The sequence below is a fragment of the Bradysia coprophila genome, unplaced genomic scaffold (assembly GCF_014529535.1).
Source record: "Bradysia coprophila strain Holo2 unplaced genomic scaffold, BU_Bcop_v1 contig_235, whole genome shotgun sequence".
NCBI classification, from domain to species: domain Eukaryota; kingdom Metazoa; phylum Arthropoda; class Insecta; order Diptera; family Sciaridae; genus Bradysia; species Bradysia coprophila.
The window spans coordinates 3,716,478-3,738,596 of NW_023503496.1; the positions used below are offsets into that span (position 1 = coordinate 3,716,478).

The window sequence follows — 22,119 nt, forward strand, 5'->3', positions numbered from 1 at the left end:
TCATTGACAGATGCAGCAATCGCGATTTTGAATAGGTTTGTTCCAAGTAACTGTAAACACGAACTTTGACAACCCGAACAACGACAATTTCATCCATAGCAACGTCGCTTACGTGATATTTCATACAAATCGAGCAACGTCGCCTACTCGATTTACACTGAGATATTATTGAGGTTATGGTTATATGGATGAAATTTGACAATTCATATGGCCTTGGAACAAACCTATAGAAAAAGTTCTAACTTCATTTGACAGTTTCGAAAATTTCGTCATGAAAAATAGGACCAAAACACGTTTTCAATGTCTCGTTTGTTTTGAGCATATGCCAATCGATAAAACTCCATAAAAGATGCAGACCCAGCAAAATCCAAAGTATATAAACACTGAAGGTAATGCAGACCCTCAACGGATCAGAGAAATTATGGATCCAAACTTTCAGGTGAATTCATTTTCGTATGTTGTCTAACTTAGACTTGTGCAACATGACGGCCCTAAATACTTCCAATTCACCACTAAATACAACTTGACGCAAACGAATTCAATACGTGTGTATCATGACGGAGCTAAAATTCACCTGAAAGTTTGGATCCGTGTGTAACTGCGGATTTGCATTACCTTCAGTGTTTATATACTTTGGCAAAATCTGTCTCTTATTCTTCGAAAACAATGGACATATCAACGTTTCAATGTGAAGTCCCATACGAAAATTTGAATTCTCCGTTATTCAACAGAAGCAATCTATCATGGGTTATTCATTGTCGGCATTCTTTGGCGATCAACATTTGAATATCAAACGAGCATCACAGGCCGGCTGGGCATAACCGAGGGAATATGACAATATTACAATGGAATCAGTAAAATGGGCGCTAAATTTTGGACGAGAAACGGTAATTTTGAGTGAATGACGACAGAGAAATGGTGACCGAAGTGACGATGACACTAGGCAAGTTATCATTTCTCTGGATTAAGAGGCCTGTAAAGAAAATTTTAGTTATCAATCGAAACGGCAACTTTTTTGGGAGGGTGGGGAAAACCGGAAACGTAGGAAAATATGCTGTTTTTCTTGCTTTCTCGCCAATAGCTACTGTTAAAAATTAAAAAATTTGTTATTCTTGTCGTCAATACCTTTCATTTGACACATCATTTTTGAGTCAAAACTTCTTGAACATCCGACGGGAAACGGGCAAATACGCCGACTGCTTTTGCATATAAAACAAGGCATCAGAACAGTCAGAGCGTTTGCTGCGACTTAGCCCCGTACGACCCGTAATCCTATTTCGTCCGTAACCATAATACGTCCGTAGCCGTAATACGCCCGGAACCCTAATACGTCTACAACCCTCTAATGCGTCTGTTACCAAAATGCAAATCAAGTTGGGCATGGTCAAATTTACTGAAAGTGTTCATTTTTAAAATTGCGCATAGCGCAATTACGAAAGCCCGTACGAAGTACCTCTCAAATAAAACCAACAATTTACGATATTATTTTAGAAATCCAACATTTTTTGCCAACTTTCCATTGGGTATTCAATTACCTCTCAAATAAAACAAAAATTAGCAAAATCGGATGATATTTACTCGATTTACGTGCAAAAAACACTTAGGGCCGCGTAGCGGCCTTAGTCCAAGGGCCCAAATTTAAAACTTTTTTTGCCATCATTCTATTCGGCATTCAATTATCTCTCGAATGAAACAAAAACTAGCAAAATCGGATGAGATTTCCTCGATTTATGTGCAAAAAACACTTAGGGCCGAGAAGCGGCCTTAGTCCAAGAGACCAAATTTGAAACTTTTTTCGCCACGTTCTTTTCGGTATTCAATTATCTCTCAAACGAAACAAAAACTAGAAAAATCGGATGATATTTACTCGATTTATGTGCAAAAAACACTTAGGGCCGAGTAGTGGCCTTATTCCAAGGGCCCAAATTTGAGACTTTTTTTGCCATAATTCTATTCGGCATTCAATTATCTATCAAATGAAACAAAAACTAGCAAAATCGGATGAGATTTATTCGATTTATGTGCAAAAAATACTTAGGGCCGAGTACCGGCCTTAGTCCAAGGGTCCAAATTTGAAACTTTTTTCGACACGTTCTTTTCGGTATTCAATTATCTCTCAAACGAAACAAAAACTAGAAAAATCGGATGATATTTACTCGATTTATGTGCAAAAAACACTTAGGGCCGAGTAGTGGCCTTATTCCAAGGGCCCAAATTTGAGACTTTTTTTTGCCATAATTCTATTCGGCATTCAATTATCTATCAAATGAAACAAAAACTAGCAAAATCGGATGAGATTTATTCGATTTATGTGCAAAAAATACTTAGGGCCGAGTACCGGCCTTAGTCCAAGGGTCCAAATTTGAAACTTTTTTCGACACGTTCTTTTCGGTATTCAATTATCTCTCAAACGAAACAAAAACTAGAAAAATCGGATGATATTTACTCGATTTATGTGCAAAAAACACTTAGGGCCGAGTAGTGGCCTTATTCCAAGGGCCCAAATTTGAGACTTTTTTTGCCATAATTCTATTCGGCATTCAATTATCTATCAAATGAAACAAAAACTAGCAAAATCGGATGAGATTTATTCGATTTATGTGCAAAAAATACTTAGGGCCGAGTACCGGCCTTAGTCCAAGGGTCCAAATTTGAAACTTTTTTCGACACGTTCTTTTCGGTATTCAATTATCTCTCAAACGAAACAAAAACTAGAAAAATCGGATGATATTTACTCGATTTATGTGCAAAAAACACTTAGGGCCGAGTAGTGGCCTTATTCCAAGGGCCCAAATTTGAGACTTTTTTTTGCCATAATTCTATTCGGCATTCAATTATCTATCAAATGAAACAAAAACTAGCAAAATCGGATGAGATTTATTCGATTTATGTGCAAAAAATACTTAGGGCCGAGTACCGGCCTTAGTACAAGGGTCCAAATTTGAAACTTTTTTCGACACGTTCTTTTCGGTATTCAATTATCTCTCAAACGAAACAAAAACTAGAAAAATCGGATGATATTTACTCGATTTATGTGCAAAAAACACTTAGGGCCGAGTAGTGGCCTTATTCCAAGGGCCCAAATTTGAGACTTTTTTTGCCATAATTCTATTCGACATTCAATTATCTATCAAATGAACAAAAACTAGCAAAATCGGATGAGATTTATTCGATTTATGTGCAAAAAATACTTAGGGCCGAGTACCGGCCTTAGTCCAAGGGTCCAAATTTGAAACTTTTTTCGACACGTTCTTTTCGGTACTCAATTACCTTCCATAAAAAACTAAATCTAGCAAAATCGGATGAGATTTACTCGATTTATGTGCAAAAAACACTTAGGGCCGAGGAACCACCTTTGAGCCCTCCCAACAAGCCCACGTTGCATCTTACCCAAAAACAATGTTCAGCAACTTTGTTCTACTCGTCAATACCTTTCATTTGATATATCACAAGCAGTTATTGCGTGCGTATTTCGGTAGATATCGTCGAAAGACTGAAAAACACCTATAGGGCCCTAGCTCTGGAAGGGCCCACCCTACCATGCCCATTTTCGAACTTGACCTTACTTTTGTCGATACCAATCGGGGAAAAAAAGAACTTTAAAAAAAGGTTGTGATTTACTCAAGCTAGAGGGGTCGCGGACAGACAGACAGACGGACAGACGGACATTTTTTTTTATTGCGGATTCGTTATCTATGAACATAGACAAATGCTTTGCCCTTACCGTCTGCTTCCAATTCAACATGTTACAAACGGCATATTAATCTTATAAGCCCCCAGTACTTCGTACGGGGCTAAAAATTCAGAGTTTTACGTTGTTTACCTCTGGTTTGCGTGTCCACCAAACTTTCTAGCGTAAAAACGTTGCCGCGACCCAACGGCAAGTGCTTCAAAACATTGACGGAAGTTTGGAGTCAAGTTCCTGGAACAGGGTCTTCGTTTTGTTTTGTCTGTTTTTCACTAGTTTTTCAAGCATATCTCCGTAAAGGTATTGACGTAACAAAAGAAAATATTTAATTTTTAAGAAAATCGAGTTTGTACAAACAACAGTAGATATTAGCGAGACAGCAAGAAAACTGCATATTTACCTACTTTTCCTGTTTTCCCGCACCTCTCTCAGGTACTTGCAAAGCGCAAAAGACATCTCGGAACGATATGGTGACCATCCGATGACTTCCACCGAAACAATCAATGGTCAGAGTATGTAATAGGGTATGACAAGGTGCTTTAACTAACTAAGGAAGTGCACACACAATCAAATAAATCCGTTTCCGCCGAAAAAACGACATTTTCCAATTAACGTCTTGTACGTAAAATATGAACAAAAATGGTAGTTGAACGAGAGTATACTTACCGTTGTCTCATCTGAGAGGGTATTAAGGGAATTCACTGCAATTTCAATCAGTTAAAACTCTCACATTCCTCCTAGCCCACAGGCAAACTTTATTCTTCCATATTTCGACATCTGCCCATCATGTACCTCGTATTGCTAACATAATTTTGAATCAACGCAATCTGATGTCTAAACTGTGCATTCCATCTCGCTTCGATATCATTGCCCGAACTGGTCACACACTGATCGTACGCAACATCCTCATCATCATCAGAGTCACTTTGCGCGTATGAACAGGAACGGTCCGACACATCATCATCACAGCTGTCGAGCTCGGCCACTTTATCGGATCCGAGATTCGATCCATCGGTGTTCGAGTTGAGATCACCGTTGTCACAGTCACTTGACGACTCGTTCACATCCTTTGAGAAGTTCGATTGACGGTCATTGCTTTGTGGCGTTGCCACTTCTTCGGGATACAAATTCAGCCGGGAAATGGCATCAATGAATTGACGATTCACGTCGACTGAGTCGTTGTTTGGTGTTGCTGCGACAGGAACATCGTCCATGTCCGAGGTGATGCACGAACCATTTACGACCATGCTGTAGCTCTCAAACAAATCTTCATCTTCCTCATTCGGAATGTTACCGTTTTCGGGCTGGTCGACGAGGCGTTTACAGATATCCAGCAATTCCATGTTCTTGCGCACAATGTCCGCTGTTTTGTTGCAGTTGATCCTGTCACTTTCTAGAATTTCGTCGCCGGTTTCCATTTCGGTTTCGGTGATGCCACAGACTTCACCCAGTGACGTTAGATCTACGTCCGGGTCATCAAGTGAGCGACCAGTGTTCTGAACATTTTTCGGAAAATTCAGCACTTTCATTGCGCTGCCGCCGATGGACCCGAGTAATTTTCGAAATTCCATCAATTCTTTACTGTTCCGTGAAAGAGTGACCGCAATGCCATGACTACCGAATCGGCCGCATCGACCGATCCTATGCAGATACAGAGCGTGGTCGTTGGGCACTTCCACGTTTATAACCAAATTTACATTCTCCGAATCTATACCCCTAGCCATTAGGTCGGTAGCGACAAGGATGCGACACTTAAAATCTTTGAACTTTTTGAAAATATCCAGTCGGGTTGATTGCTCCTGTGATCCCATGATGACGTCACACGGCCAACCCTCATTTGCCAAATAGTTGCTGTAGCTCTCCGCCCTTTGCTGCGAATTCGAAAATATGAGACACTGTTTGAACGGCACCGTTGCCAATATCGACACGATCGTCTTCACTTTGTGTTGCATTTCTTGCATTTGCTTTGGATTGTCTCCCACGTCCAATTCGTAAATGAATTGCTTGACGCCCAGCAAAACGGGTGCTTCTTTGCGAGGCGTTACGCCAATCGGATTTTTCATGTAATCGTTCATCGCAATTTCGACACTTTTATCATACGTTGCACTGGAGCCGATCACTTGCCGCTTGTTCGGCAACGATTTGAATATGAAATCAATATCGTCTGCAAAGCTAACGGTGAACAGTTTGTCAACTTCATCCAGCACAATGACACGGATCTGGCTCATGTTCAGCACATTGTTCTTGATCAAATGAACGATACGGCCGGGTGTGCCAACAATTGCTGTGCATTTTTGAAGGCGTTTCCGGTCATTCAACACGTCCATGCCGCCGATGAAACTGCTTACGTGGAAGCCTGCAAGATTAAATGATTCAAAATTAATAATTTCCGGATTAGTTACATCACGTAGCCGGAGTTACTCCTACTGTAGAAGCTTTGAAAATGGTTTATCTAACTAGGATGCTCATATCTGCCAAGGACATTGTTTACAAAACATCTCTTCCTAGCAAGGATAGACACGAATCGTGTTGATGATTGCGAATCTGCAACGTAGACAATATGCATTTATCACATACCAGTATCACGTACGTTAGTAAGCCGGTATGACGCAAGTCCAAAGGAACCAAGGAACAATAGTTTTTGACTTCTCCCTCCTTTCCTAATGATCCTTCAACTGAAATATTTGCAATCTGGTCATTCCATACGAGTTCAACGAGGTGTTACACGTCAAAATCGGTTAAGGATTTCGCTGAATTTCAAAAGTTTATCAAAGAACATTTTCACAGAAATAAATCGTGTCACTAGTTGAAGATGTTGCGGAAACCACAGCACTTCCAAGATAATTGGAAAATAGAAAAGGATTCTTGATAGAAAGACAGGGCGATATGGGAATTCAATTTCTGTATGAATTTAGAGCACTGAACATGCAGGGCTTTTTACAAAAAATAGTCGCACAATGACCGAAGGACTTTTTCAAGCCAGTGCGTCCCTCTGATGGACATTCGAATCATCTGCGACAAGTAATTTTTCTTTGATAAACTTTTTGAGTCCAGACGCAGAATGTGACATCAATAGCGATGGGAAACATTTTGCAGGTGTAGACATAAGGACTTGCGTCACATTTAAGGGGTTTTTTGACTGACATACGAAACAATGAATGTACAAAGCAGGCATGGTCTGTTCATACAAACCAGAGGACATAGCGATTTCATATAAACAAACTCACCTCTCATGAGAGGTGAGTTTGTTTATATGAAATCGCTATGTCCTCCGCTACTCCGCTACATACAAAGTTTGACATTCGACCATACCTTGTGTTGACATTCATTGATACGAAACGGTACAGAAAATGAAGCAAAGTCCCATACAAACTAGAATAGACCGGCTTACTGGGTGAGCAATGTCGCATTACTTGTCATAGTCGTATTTTGCCTTCAAGACAAGATCATACTGAGTAAGCGCTCAGCGGATGTGTGATCTGAATGGAAAGCGTGCAAGTTTAGTGTATACAACTGATACATGCCTTTGCGAATAAAAACCTCAGGCAAGAAAGTACAAAGATGTTTTATGACGAATATAGCGTTAGAATGAAACTGAACAACCGACCAAAGAAATTTTTAATAAAATTTACAAATCTGCAACGTTGATCCGACTGTCGATGATCATAACCCAAGAGAAACACTCTAAAATGTTTGGCATTCTCTCATTAACTCGAGTATTTCTTAACGGATTTCCATAAACGTTTTTTATTCGTCGAGGAATGAAACTCAGGGGGTTAAGTTCGTTAATACGTGGAGTAATAATCTAGGAGTTATTCCGAAAAGATTTTTTTAGTGATTTCGTGGTAGTTGTTCGGCGACCAGAGCGAAGCGAGAGTTGTAATCTAAACGAGTTTCATCTTTGTTCAAGATATAACCAGGAAATCGTTTCAACGCCCTGTATAGCAGATAATAGGACCTGCGATCGTGTGATAATGTAAAAGAGTCGCAAAAAAACGGAAGGCTGGTCATTAGGTTACTTTCGGGCAGCTATTTTATCGAGCTTTTCTGGTTGTGTGGGTATCGATGGCATAGATTTTTGCAAGAAACGGACAAAAGGAATAATGTTACAAAGTTTGGAAACTACCTATCCTTCCATCGAACCAGATGAAAATTTGTGTTAAATTAAATACGCAATAGATGGGAAATTGTCTTACGAAATGGCTTATTGCTTCTGTTGAAAACTTACCTGAGCTTTCAGTTCCCAGAAGTGCAAGGATCTGTTCAATTTGTACGGCTAATTCTCGTGTTGGTGTGACAATCAAACTTTGCGGTGCCTTCACATCTTTGCGATAACTTTCCAGTACAATGGTAGCAAAGACCAATGTTTTACCGGTTCCGGATTTGGCCTGCATTAATATGTCTGTGTACCGGGACACTGTTATAGAATTTACTGAGTTTCATTCGCCAACATCAGTCGTCTTACCTAGACCACTGATGCCCAACGGTATAGCCCTTAGCTGAATGGGTGAAGGATGAGTGAAACCATTTTTGGTCAAACCAAGTAGCACTCTGTCCGAAAGCATCATTTTGTCGAAAGTTATGTTTGATTCGATTTCGACGTCGGTCGTACGCTGTTTCTCTTGCCAGTTGTGTGCCATGATTAATTGAAGTGTGGAAAATTGTTTTTGACTTTGTGTTTTCTAAACTTAAAATATTTCACAGCCGGTTTAGTGAACTGTCAAAACAAATGTGACAGAAGAAAATCAATTCACAGCATTCCCAGCCGATGTTTGTGTATTCTTTGCAAAAAAAGGTCAGTTTCGAATTTTATGGCGTAATTTTCGAAATTATGTCGGTGTTGGAGGCAATGAGTTGATTGAATGAATTGCATTGTTTCAGACTAACCGTTTCAAATAAGTAGTATGTCCGAACCTAAATGGGTCCAAGCTGTGAATCCGCCATTTCTTCAGAAGTAGGAAAATTCTTGTCTCAGAAATTGTTTCGATTTGTAAACTCTACAACTTTTCCTTCGTGTCGAATTTATAAGCTGACGACACACACACTGTACTAACGTTCATAAATATTTTATTTCCGGATTTGGATTGTTTACTATTAGATAACAATGCAGCGAGAATTGCTGTTGGTCTTCGTTTAGGATCCCAGTTGTGTGAAGAGTACAAGTGTAATTGTGGTGCTGTGGTTAAGAAGGACGGTTTGCATGGTTTATCGTGCAAATTAAAGATAGGGATTATTGCTAAACACGATTCTGTCAATAATGTTTTTGGTCATGCATTTTCCTCTGCAGGATTTCCCAATATTTTGCAACCACCTGGTATTTCTAGAGACGACGGTAAAAGACCTGATGGTATGACAGTAGTTCCGTGGAGTCATGGAAAATCACTTTTATGGGATGTAACAATACGTGATACTTTGGCTCCTTCATACATCAGTGAATCCTCTAAGAAAGCAGGGTCTATTGCAGATAAAGCGGAGAGATTTAAGCATAATCATTATATACGTCTTAAAGAAAACTATTTATTTACCCCCCTTGCCTTTGAATCATTAGGTTGCATGGGTCCAGAAACAACGAAATTTATTGACAAGTTGGGATCGTTGATGAAGAGAGCATCAGGGGAGCAACGTTCCAAAGATTATCTGTTGCAGAAAATTTCTATTGCTATACAAAGAGGCAATGCGGCATGTATTCTTGGAACTTTAGGAAGTAATAGAGCGGATGATTTTTATTTATTGTAATATTTGTTGATTGAAAAGATCGTTTTTTTATTGACTGCGCCGTATGCGAGCAGTCTTTTTTTTCGCTTTGAATAAATAAATGAATATTTGATTTGGATTGGTATTCCTAATGCGTTTTATGTTCCTTTTCATTTATACTCAAGCTATATTTTGGGAATTTTAATTCTGAAAATCCTGAAGACAGTTCCAAAGAATCCCGAAAATTACTGAGTGGACTCGCTAAAGATATGACGATGACAGACTGATGTGACCTGATCGACCTATTAATTGTTCAAGATGACGAACTATTTTTGGAAATAGTTATCTGTTTACCTAGGGGAAAAAATAGGATACTCCAACTCGAGCGAAATTGTAAACAATCGCTCAGAGGTGAACACATCGTTTTTCACAATGAATATATAAACTACCCAGGTATGGTCTAATGTCACCTCGGAGGGCTCGGAGGACATTAAGATTTTAAAAACGGATTCAAACGCACTCATTTTCACATTATATTTTGATCAAAATAATGAACGCGTTCAAAAAAATCGTGCGATAAATTCAAGGTAAATATGTGGGCGGAGGTAATGCCATTCAGACGCGCGGCTTAGCACAATAGTTCGATGCTAATGACACCTTTTTTGTGCATATATTTACCTTGGATAAATTGACCGATTTTGAAAAATCAACCGCACCTGGTATGTGCATTCATTGGTTTTTCATACGTATTGTGTTTTGCCGTTTTTCTCCACGAAAGGAAAACATCGATTCGCCATACCATTTTCGAAAGCATAAACAAAGTGACAGCTCGGATGAGAAAATTTCTATTTTCCCAACGGGAGAGAAAGTGCTGCACTTTTCTCACTAAAAATGTAATTCGTACAGTCGTCGTAAAGAAAATACAATTTTCTCATGATCTATTGAGGGAGAAAATAGGACTACATACACACAACGTGCGCCTGTAAATCATTTTTTATAAATTTTTCCAAAAATAATCGTCGAGAAAAATATGAGGAAAGGCGGGAAAATTAAGAAAAAATTGGTAAAGATTGATAAAACGTTGACGCTAACTAAGTTCCCCACATAATGTTATACGCAATGTACATAATAGCTTTGAGACTCTTACGATTACTCCTTATTATTAATTAATTAAAAACTCTGGGGAAAATGAAGAATTTAAAAAATCTGATAACTAAAAAAATGGATCTGTCCATGGAATCTCTGCTGTAAATACCATTTTGACAACGCAGGTGGAAATATTGCCATTTTCTCACCTCTCAAGCGAAATTTTGTGAGCCTTTGTAGTGAACAACGTTTTGTTTAACTCGGGGAAAAATGGAGATTTCATTTTCTCGAGTGACTTGTTGGCCTTCACTAACCCTCTTATAAAACTCCGATCTCTACTCATGACTTCTGTCAACAAGAAATTAATTACGATTCAATCATAAGCCAATACTTGTCACACAAAACGAGCTATTGCACCATTTCGTTGCAATATAAACATTAACGACAATTTTTGAATTGATAGTTTTCATAACAATCGCACAAAAATACGCTTTTGTTATGAAATTGAATGAACGATTCTCTTTTGCCGTCTTCCCTCTCTTCAACAATATCTCTCTTTCTCTGACTCCCACCCTCCCAGTTCTAGTGCGATTTATTAATGAAATTGGTGTTTCGCTTTCAATATACGGATGCATTTCCATAAATAATCCAACAACAGGGCCGTAGTCATGTAAATATATCAATAGGAGCATATGGTAGAAATATTTGTTTTATGATTTTAGAGACAGATCACGTAATGTAATATGCATCGCGCTTGAGAATTTAGAGAGTTGGAGATGAGAAAAATTATGATTTTTGACTAGATGATTTTTGGCATTGGAACCAACGCACTTCAAGTAAAAGTGATCATAGAGTACTTTTTTGTACAAAATGGTTGTTTTATAGTTGTGTCACACACTGTCAAGTTTCAGTATTTAGGAGAACTACTCACACCTGCTTACTGCTCTGTCAATCAATTCTCCCAACAAAGAATGCCGAAAATTTCCACCAAGGACACTTTCTCTTCGTTTGATTTTATTTATCTTGGAGGAGAAACATTTTCTCCAAACGTTTTCACTTATCAGCCGCGATAAATTTAAAGAGAGACAATGTGTGTGTATACAAGGTCACCTTGAAGAGAGTCACAAAGAGACGGTTTTTAATGGAATGAGGGAAACATAACCGAATCGTGTACAGAAAAGTTTTTCTGATATATTCGACTAGTTGATATCGAATAGTGAACAACCAACCTTAACATTGGACATTACACATTTCGAAGCGATAAAAAAAATAATTAAATTTTTTGTGCGAGTGAATTTTGTTTGAATACGGAATTGTAAGTTTTTCCTGTTTTGTTTTTTGGTCGGTCTTCGCACCGGCTGTTTGTTATGTTTTATTTTTGGTGTTTTTAATTTTAAATTGTTTCAGTCAGTGGTTCATTGGGTGTTACACATATATTTTGATAGTTGCACTGTGTTAAAACTTGGTGTGTGATGTCATTATAAGTTCACTGTTCCAGCTGACTATATAAAGTGCTCAGGTTAAATATTGAATTAAAAAGAGAGAGCCATTCAACCCAATCTTTCGGTGATGTAGTTCATTCAACAGAGATCTTTAATGATTGAGGAGAATTGAATGATGAACGGCATTTTGATGATCCGAGAGTTCGGCTAATTAAGATTTACGTGTCGAGTGTCTCCACTACAAATTCGTCATTCGATATAAATATGAATGCGATGCCGGCTAGCGCACGTAGCACAACTGTACAATGTGTGGCATATATTCATTGTATACACAAATCACAATCATTTGTGACCTTCCCAGAGGTTACCCGATTTTTTTCTTTTCTTCTCTTCACATTATTTGGTGATGTTATGACGATAAGCAATCTCTGTAGATTTATCGATGTTAGCTTTACATCATTGTTTAATTTACTCAACAATGTGTCGTTAGATAAGATTTCTAATTTGAATTTAATTACACTTTGCAATGAAGCGTAACATGATGCAATTTTTCGTTGAACAAATGTTGAGGGAATTGTCCAATAAGAATGCGAATTAGTCGAGTTAACAGTTTTGATATTCTATGTGGCAGTGGAGAGTTTAGGGGAGGAATGGCACCATTAATTTGCCGGGTCACACCGGTCAACGACTTTCGAATTGAACTGTTCTTGTAAGAGAATCTTTTCTTCTGTTGGGAGTGAGTCGAATGTTTTTCACATTTATAATCAGTTGACGTTGCACTGACTATCGTTAAGCAAACTACTGAATCTGAAGCGACTATCGATTGTCAATCACCAGCTAATTGCAGTCCTTTTTCTTTTTTGTAGGGTAGAAATATGTCACGAAATGAGAGGGTGGTTTTTGTCAAAAGAGCTCAAGTGATTAGCCTTAGAGGAATCGATCCATATGTGATGTCTAAATTATATTCGGCTTTCTATTCAAATACCCTCACACGACAAGAAACAATCTCTCCGTTATATCCGAGATGTTAAATTATACTTTGGAAACATTTTCAGCTGTGAAGTAAACTCTACGTTGCCGAGTGCGAGTGGAAATATTTTTAAGAATAGTTTTAATATCGAACACAGTAAGACGTTTTTCACCTGATCAAACAGTTACACTGTGCTGAAAAGGCATACAAATTAGTTCGAAATACGTTGGCATAACACAGTCGTTTGGATGCAAGAGTAGTTGTACACTTATGAGGCTCGAGATCGGTTTTTGGAGTATTACTTCGCCGATAAGTGTTTGAGAACATCAATTCTCACGAAAGGTATGAGTCATACCAATCAGGGAAAAAAAAGTTTTTGGAAATCGGTTAAGTATATCCAGAGATAAGGTCATCGAAGCAGTGCCTATATTCGCGAAAATATTTTCACGAAATTTCTCAAATTTTCGTGAATTTTCGCAAAAAGTTTTATTGCCTGCCCCAATGCCCCATGCGAAAATTGACTATTACACGGCTGTTTACCCCCTGCGAAAGTGATCCATTACACTAGGGATATTTGGGGTTTATTTCAAGTTGACAGTTCTTTCAAGTAAAATTTGTCTTGCTTTCATTTTATCTTTTTTGTTGAATGAATCGATCGATCGAAAAAGAATGTAAGAAATGTCGCTAAAATAACATTTTTTTGATAAAAATATTGATCGATGAACACAGTTATTTCAGAAAAACTTGTTACGCAAGTAATCTGGTTACAACATACTTTTAGAAGAATTCGCAACACAGAATTGTCGGCCATATTTATTGTAACAATAAAAATAATTTTGATGTTCCGAAGTAACACTTTATGGCCACACATTTCGTTGTAAAACTAAATGCTTTTGCTTATAGTACAAACACTACACTTTGTTGCACATTTTTTTGAAAACATTAAAAAGGACTAACAAAATAATTGCACAAACAATGCGTCTTCATCGATACTAACTGCGAAAAACTATTCAATGTCAACATGTCACCAACGCAATCGTAACTACTTTTGCGACAATACTAATGTAACATGAGTGCTGTTTTCGGGATAAATTTTTTAGGAGACGTGTAGCGTGTGAGCCGATTTCGTCAGTACACTAGATTTGTTTGTAAACGTTTTATCGGAAGAACAGATTTATTTTTGTTTTGTTGGTTTTGGTTTATTGAGATACTGAACTTTTGTAGAATTTCTGCAGAACAGCCGTGTAATAGTCAATTTTCGCATGAGCAGGCAATAAACCAGAATACGTTGGATGCTGCGACGTAATTCATTGCTCTCGGACACAATTCTGTAGAACTCGCAAACTCACTCGTGTTTTTGAGCAACAAGCTTCGGTAACTGTTTTCTCGACAAGTGTAGTTGCATACCTCGCCTTCGGCTCGGATATGCAAACTTTACACTTGCCTCGAAAACAGTTACCGAAGCTTGTTGCTCAAAAACTTACTCGTGAGTTTGCTCGTATCACAAAATTGTGTCCTTGTGTAATGAATTACTTTCACAGCATCCAACGTAATCTACTATTTTTGTGAAAATTTGAGAAAATTCGTGAAAATATCGAAGCATCGAAGCGCTGTTGAATGACTGGTAGTCGAAGAGAAATATCATGCCACTAGAACCAAGAAGGTGGGTTTTTGATGCAGGTGACTTCCGAGGATGTAGCGGAGTCCAACAACTTATTCACCACCAGGGTTAAAAACACATCTTTTCGGTCCGGCTAACATAATACCATTGTATATTCAGGCTGACCGAAAAGTCACATTACAAACAAAAGTCGACAGAACTTGGACGAAAAGTGTGAAAACTTTTGGCTTGAATGAGTTACGCGTTTCGGTCCGCCTGAAAACAAAAATATTTTTTTTTTTGAGGAAGTTTCTGATTTTTTTCTTACAACAATTATAAGTTGCTAACCAGGCCCGCACTGGTCATATGAGATAGAGATAGCTTGGAAAATCACGAGTCCGCCAAAAATTTAAATATTTTCAACGCCACTTGACAAAAATACCTCTCACTTCATGTAACAAATGTCAAAAACTTTGCGTTAAAATGACCCGATATGCGTTATGTTTTGAAGTGGAAGGTGCACTAATCACACTAATCATGTGAATTGTCGCCTTTAAGTAGAACTTTTTCAAGTATTTTCTTCACTTTAAGCGCCTTTTCGTACATTTCACATGAGAGCCATTTGGTAGCCAGTACTGACCGAAAAAAAAAACCAGTCATTGTACGGCCGAGTAGCCCGACTTGGTCTCACTTCGACGACCATGTCTCTCGATATACTTAATAGATATTCAACAAAATTTCTTTCCCTGATTGGTATGATTGATTTGATGCCTTTCAAATGTCGTGTGATATTCTCGAACACTTACCGCCGAAGCCATACTCAAATAACCGTTCCCGAGCCTCTGTCGTGCGATATTGATTCGCTCTTTCCCTACTGCTTGCTTTCAAATATATTCTTTTCTGGGATGTTTTTCAGATCTTTATAAACGGTGTTGTTTGCTGAATCAGCAGCTAATAAATTTTCAATTTTTCAGATCAAAATGTCTGCAACCATAAAAGATTTACTTCTCTACGAGGTCGCACCTCCAGTTGCATCAACGGCTAATAAAGTGACAGTCGTCGGTGTAGGCATGGTTGGAATGGCCTGTGCGTTCAGTATTTTAACTCAAGTAATTAATTATGAAAAAAGCTATCGTAAAAGCATAGCACTGAACCAAGCATGTGAACAGAATTTTCACGAGTGGCCTACTAGATGCAGTCGTCAACATTTTTTTAAATAAATTAAGTTTGTAAGGTTGGTATAACTGCGTCGCAATTTTATGTATATGAAGAGGTGCCGATTTTCCGTTAAAAAAACTGTTCTCGTGCTTGGTTCAGGGCTATGGTAAGAGCCATTTCTCGCTAACTTTATGTTCATTTTACCATTGAACATAGAATGTCTCCAATGAAGTAGCTTTGATCGATGTGGCAGCCGATAAGCTAGCTGGTGAAATGATGGACCTGCAACACGGTTCGGCATTCATCCGAAATGCTAAGATCCTAGCCAGTACCGGTAAGAAAGAATGACAAACAAAGAAACGAATGAAAGTTTCTGATACATACACGAAATCTTCACGCTCTGCAGACTTCTCCGTTACTGCCGGTTCGAAGCTATGCATCGTTACGGCCGGAGCACGTCAACAACCAGGCGAAAGCCGTTTGGATTTGGTGCAACGGAACACAAACATTTTCAAAGGAATCATTCCGAAATTGGTGGAACACAGTCCGGACACCATCCTATTGATCGTGTCGAATCCCGTCGACATTTTAACCTATGTTGCGTGGAAACTGAGTGGCTTGCCGAAGCATCGAGTTATTGGATCTGGAACCAATTTGGATTCGTCACGCTTCCGATTCCTCATGTCGCAGCGGTTAGGCGTTGCGCCGACCTCATGCCACGGTTGGATTATCGGTGAGCATGGAGACTCGAGTGGTAAGTGAATGGTTTGGTATCGAACTGTGAACACGTTTGATTGGGTGTGTGTGAAACAGTTCCAGTTTGGTCGGGAGTTAACATCGCTGGTGTAAGGCTACGCGAATTGAACCCTGCGATTGGCACGGAGGACGATACAGAGAAGTGGAGTGATTTGCATAAAGACGTTGTTAACAGCGCCTATGAAGTCATCAAATTGAAGGGATACACCTCGTGGGCTATAGGTTTGAGCTGCGCATCATTGGCTTACTCAATTCTGAGAAACACTTCCAACGTTCACGCTGTTTCGACTCTTGTCAATGTGAGTTTACAAAATTCAGATTTTTGTTGTCGTTGTTTTTGACCGATTGAAATTTCCAATTTTTATTTTGAATTTGCCGCTTCGGATGGAATCAGGAAGTTAGTATGATTCAGATTGAGTTTATTTGCATGATAGAGATATGAATCTCCGCGTTGGAAATTGATGCCAACTTTCATGCGAAAGGGACGTCACATTCCACGGAGATTACTAGAATGTTTGCAACGAAATGATAACAGCACTGCACATACCTAACACGTGTGCATAATAAAAGAGAAAATTCTCTCATTAAAAATTGGGCGGTTTCGGCTCCGGATATCGCCGATGTACGGTGTAGTGGCGTTATCATTTCCCTAGATGAGACACAATTTTTGGTAACCATCGCGCTTGAATAATTTTCATCGTTCCACAAGATGAACGCATTCGATTGTATACTGCTGTATAGGTTTGTTCCAAGGCCATATGAATTGTCAAATTTCATCCATAGAACCATAACCTCAATAATATCTCTGTGTAAATCGCGTAGGCGACGTTGCTCGATTTGTATGAAATATCACGTAAGCGACGTTGCTATGGATGAAATTGTCGTTGTTCGGGTTGTCAAAGTTCGTGTTTACAGTTACTTGGAACAAACCTATAGATCACTAAAATGACCGCTGGCGTGACGATCGATGGTTCGGTTTTGTGTGCAAACTAATGACAACCAACTTTGCTTCTAAGGGAATTCCTCGTATTTAGTTCATTTGCATTCATTTCAAAGAATTGGACGCACTCACTTATTCATTACTATGTGAAATTGTGAAGTTGGTTTCGATTAGTTTACACACTTTTCCCCACCATTCCTCACGTTTCCGTCATCAGTTTCAACAAACGAAGAGATCTATATGCCACTACAAATTGATTTGAAATCAGTCCAAGTTCGATGCATGACAATAAGATGGCGCTTTGCAGTTGCTTGTTTTCAGACATTTTTAAAGTTAGATGACGATGGAAATTGTCCAAGCATATAGTGTTATGATGAAAGAGTTATAATATAATTGGTCTTCGGTCCTCTCGCTCTCGCATCGCAATTTGCTGAAAGCGAAGCAAATACTTTGACAAAATACCCAAGGCAAGTTATAATTAACTGGTATTCGGTCGTCTCGCTCCGATCATAACACTCTATATGTCAAGTCCGAGTAACCGTAAACCTGAACACTGACTGCTGCACTGTCATCCTTGGAGAACCCTAACCTCAACCTCAACTCAACTCAAAATAATTGAAGTTATTGAGCTGCCGTTTAATTTTGTGTTTTGGTGGTTTTGGTCCAGATCAATAAAAAACGTTAAATTTTAATTGCTACTTGTGTGGCGCACGTGTTTCAGCTCAATATTTTACAAGAAAACCATTCAAACATTCGTTTCTATTTTCGAACGTGAGTAAAGTTCCTGCTCATTTTCACCGCGCACATTTTCAGGTTAGGTTCTCTGTGGATGATTTTTGACATTCTGAATAACCTTGGACTTGATCTAATAGATCGCTTAACAGACTAAAGCCTAGTATATACTTCTGAGCGAAGCGAATTGCCATTTTTTCGCTTCACCGTACTAGATCAGCGTAAATTTTTATGAAAGCCTCGCTTCGCGCACGAGGTCTATACTAGGATTAATAAAGCACCAAACAGGTCAGGTACTGACCTGAAGCATGTACGGTATAATTATCAGACCTGACTTCATCAAGCCAAATTCGCGTCAGGTCAAATTTTTTCCGTGATCTTCCGGTTGCACCCTTTCCATGTCCACAATGTTTTGAATTCCGTTTTTTGAGAGACATGAAGCACGTCCAATAATTTCGACAACGAGACAACGCCAATAAATTTTCACTTTCTATATAGGGAGACCATGGTATCAAGCAACAAGTTTACTTGTCCCTACCGTGCGTCCTGACATCGAATGGAATCTCGCATGTGGTTAAGCAAATTTTGACGAAAGACGAAGAGGCGAAATTACAAGAAAGCGCTGATGTCATGCACGCTGTGCAACAGGATTTGAAATTTTGACATGAACTCTAAGTCTTACAACAACAAAAAACTATATTTTTCTATTAAAATGACGCACACATTTAACCCTAACCCTTAATTTATGAACACCAAAAGAAAATCGAAATTTTTTATTTATTAAAAATATATTTGACGAAACAGTTGACGAAACAGCAAAAATTGCATCCCAAAAATTTCGTTCCTTTTTTGTATCTCTTGATGGCTAAATATTGTGACAAAATTAAGAAAAAAAAATCTTTTCGTTTCGAATATAAATTTGGTAAAAAAAGTAAAACGGCCACAAAATGTCGCGATTACGAAGTCCACATTGAAAATGGATTGCAACGCATCTACCTCATGGAAATGGAAAGAAAAAAATGAAGACCTCAAAGACAACGGTACAAAATTTGAAATGAAAAGGAAATTTATTGAATAAAACAAAAATGGACAAATCTATCGGTGTAATATATATGTAGCTTGATGTTGTAATAAAATCACTAAATGTTTCGATCTGTCTTTCTTTATCGATTCCCTGAAAAAAAGAGTACCAAAAAGTCGGTAAAATCTTTACATTTTAGTAACAAAAACCGACCAATTCTGCCTCATAGAAACTGAAGAAGACTACAAGACTCTCATCCTGCAGAGAAAAAAGAAAGCAGATGGCGTTGCCTCCACCAAGTCAGAAGTAATGCCACCTGTTATCATTTTTTTTAAAATCGTGGAATCCAAGGCTATAGACTGTTGGAGAGGTCACACTGACCGCTATTTTATTAGATACGCGGGGACGGCGGGGACACACAAAACAGAAATCACATACTATGAAATTGTCAAAGAGAATCCATCTTCTACGAATATGTCCAATTTTGTATGTGTTACCCGCGTATCTGTATATGCGAGACCTCCTTAAAGTTTACAGCCTTGGTAGAAGCAAGCTAATAATAAAGTCGCCATAAGTAGACTTTAAATACATCCTTTCTTCTCACCTTGAAATCGACACAATGAATCTGTTCCAAGTACAATTGGAAAGTGCAGTTTACTGTCAAACGTCATCCACATAGCCATAACTTCAACGCTTTTCCATACATTTTGTTTGGTTATGTTGTCTGTGGATGATTTTTGACGTTTCGATGTTGCACTGGGAACAGACCTATTGTCGCATCGAACTTTTGATTCTGTGCGGTGAGTGTGACGAATATGCAATAGCATGAATCCTTATCATTTATCAAAAGACAAAACTTGGGGTCCATGTACGTTTGCGGTCTCGCATTGCCTTCGGTGGTTTTATATACTTTGGGAGTAGACAGGAGGCAAGTGCATTAAGCTGTACAAAAAGACCATGATTAGAACAAACTAGAATGTTTGCTCTTAGAAAATCCATGGCTGTAAACTTTGGAGAGGTCAATGTCACACAGATACAGATAAGCGCGTGACCTTCCCAAAGTTTACAGCCTTGAAAAATCTACTTGCACAACGTGATAGGACATATGTTCTCTTTCACCATAGGTTTGTTCCATCATACGGGTAAAGGTATCCACGCACTTATGCCGTTCAGCTCTCTGTTTACGAACGAACAAAGGAAGCTCCTCACACTTCTGATTGTTAATAAGTAAACGGAAAGCTAAACGGAGTAAGAACAATTACAGCTTAAAAACGATTTTTGACAAGCCGAAAACGAACGAAAGCATCCACAGAGCCATAACCTCAACGCTTTTACCAACAATTTGTCAACAATAATTTTTTGGTTATGGCTCTATTGATGACGCTTTGATGGCTCAAATGACCTTGGAGCAGACCTATTGCTAAGTTTAATAAGTGAAAACTCTATGTCGTCGTAAGCATCATTTACCGTTTACATTGTGGCAGTAGTTATTGGGTAAGACATTTCGACCACTGTTGTTTCGATCGAGAAAATTAAAAACGTCTTTCGACGTTTTGCAGTAATATGCAGTTCACAAATACCATTTCTCATCAGGCCATGGCGACAATGGTACTCGATACAGTGCTCTATCGAACCTATACCGATTTGCACACGAATAAGACTAGCGAATCATAATTGAAATAAAATTTCAATTTTTTCCTAAACTCAACCAGAAGTTCTGGTCCAGAACCACTCATGGCCAGTGTGTGTGGTTAGCCGAAGTAGTTATCTTTGTCGATGTTATTGTATAATCTCGATTCCAGTTGTTATTTAAGTTTGTTTCAAACGAAGTTTCAATTAAATTGAAACCATGTTTTTGTGCTGCGCTGGTTGTGAATCACTGTTGATGATAATCCGGTAATAATAGTAGGTTTTATTGGATGCTGCGAAAGTAATTCATTACAAGAGGTAACAATTTTGTGAAAAAACCAAACTCAGAAGCGTGTTATTTGAGCAACAAGCTTTGCTAACTGTCTTTTCGACAAATGTATTCTCGTTTACTGTTTGCCCCATGCGAAAGTTGATTATCACTTCATGACATCATGTAATGGATCATTTTTACAAGGGTCAAGCGGTTATGTAATAGTCCACTTTCGCATAGTAGTGAATATATGTCTAATCATGTCCGGAGCGTTAGCGGAGGACTTGACGCAGTCTAACTTCCAAAAAAAGAACGAAGAAATTTTTTTGAGACGCGGCAACCATATATAGGCGAGAATTTAAGTTTCTTTTCTTTGGCATGTATCACCACAAATCCTATTCTATCTTATTCGCGCTTCAAATACGAGCAAAACGAGCTATCACTCGACTATGTAACTTTAAAATTGCCGGAGATACATCGTTTTGATGTTGGTCATTTTGATAGAAAATGCACCAAATTAACGTTTTCCAAACAATCAAAATCTTTCAACTTACTCTGTATGTTTCTATCTGTCTATCTATCTGTCTATCTATCGACGGTCGATCTCGGAAACTAGTCAGCCAATCTCCATGAAATTTTGCAGGAACCTCAGGGTGGGCATAAAAATGAAAATGTGTTACGCCATTACCCCAGGAAAAACCAAAATTTTGTTTTATTGGCCTCGAAGTGGTTTCTGAGTGTGGTTTTCAAGGTGCATGTCGCCAGCCCCCCGACTTCCTAGTGCTGTGTTGGGGTTAACGGCACTAGTTGCGCCTGAATTAGTGCTATCGAATGGTACCAGTCCCACAATTAGTGCTGTTCTGGTGACCCAGCACTGACTATTTAAAAAGTGATTTTTTGATTTTTCGTCATTTTTGTATGGAATCACTCTTTAATTCACATTTTATTCACAAGAAACGCAAAGCACTAATTAGTGCTCAATTAGTGCTGACGATTGACACCAACCACAGGTTTCTAGCTTACCAGGAGGCCGAGCACAATTGAAAAAACTGGTCGAAATTTTGATTTTTTCTTGTTTTTGTATGGAATTATTTTTTCAGTCGAAGTTTACTAATGTATCGTTCACAGCACT

At 38.5% G+C, this 22,119-nt stretch overlaps 2 protein-coding genes across 5 annotated transcripts; one reads left to right on the forward strand and one right to left on the reverse strand.

The window, feature by feature from the left end:
• Positions 1-4,405: 4,405 nt before the first annotated feature.
• Positions 4,406-8,430, reverse strand: LOC119077487 (probable ATP-dependent RNA helicase DDX20). The gene is made up of 3 exons (XM_037184700.1): positions 8,154-8,430; positions 7,917-8,090; positions 4,406-6,044 (listed from the first exon to the last, which is right to left on the reverse strand). The coding sequence occupies exons 1-3, from the start codon at positions 8,326-8,328 to the stop codon at positions 4,444-4,446; spliced, it is 1,950 nt and encodes a 649-aa protein (XP_037040595.1). The 5' UTR covers positions 8,329-8,430; the 3' UTR covers positions 4,406-4,443.
• A 3,211-nt stretch (positions 8,431-11,641) lies between these two features.
• LOC119077504 (L-lactate dehydrogenase) lies at positions 11,642-19,216 on the forward strand. Of its 4 annotated transcripts, none has more exons than XM_037184731.1 (7): positions 11,663-11,783; positions 15,455-15,589; positions 15,855-15,972; positions 16,045-16,392; positions 16,452-16,693; positions 16,789-16,791; positions 18,565-19,216. In XM_037184731.1, exons 2-7 carry the CDS (start codon positions 15,461-15,463, stop codon positions 18,727-18,729), a joined length of 1,005 nt encoding a protein of 334 aa, XP_037040626.1. In that variant the 5' UTR covers positions 11,663-11,783; positions 15,455-15,460; the 3' UTR covers positions 18,730-19,216. The 4 variants fall into 4 exon arrangements, with proteins under 4 accessions (XP_037040627.1, XP_037040626.1, XP_037040625.1 ...); XM_037184730.1 differs by having other exon boundaries at positions 11,664-11,787; XM_037184732.1 differs by lacking the exon at positions 16,789-16,791 and having other exon boundaries at positions 11,642-11,783.
• The last annotated feature ends 2,903 nt before the right edge of the window (positions 19,217-22,119 follow it).

What these genes read in the sequence shown, in the direction of transcription:
- LOC119077487 (XM_037184700.1), bottom strand. Translation starts at nt 8,328, where the DNA reads ATGGCACACAACTGGCAAGAGAAACAGCGTACGACCGACGTCGAAATC. An exon ending in GTTGGGCATCAGTGGTCTAG is followed by an intron (nt 8,091 to 8,153) that starts GTAAGACGACTG and finishes CCCGGTACACAG; the next exon opens with ACATATTAATGCAGGCCAAA. An exon ending in TCTGGGAACTGAAAGCTCAG is followed by an intron (nt 6,045 to 7,916) that starts GTAAGTTTTCAA and finishes TTAATCTTGCAG; the next exon opens with GCTTCCACGTAAGCAGTTTC.
- LOC119077504 (XM_037184733.1), top strand. Translation starts at nt 12,175, where the DNA reads ATGAATGCGATGCCGGCTAGCGCACGTAGCACAACTGTACAATGTGTG. An exon ending in ATCTCTGTAGATTTATCGAT is followed by an intron (nt 12,355 to 15,454) that starts GTTAGCTTTACA and finishes TCAATTTTTCAG; the next exon opens with ATCAAAATGTCTGCAACCAT. An exon ending in CGTTCAGTATTTTAACTCAA is followed by an intron (nt 15,590 to 15,854) that starts GTAATTAATTAT and finishes CATTGAACATAG; the next exon opens with AATGTCTCCAATGAAGTAGC.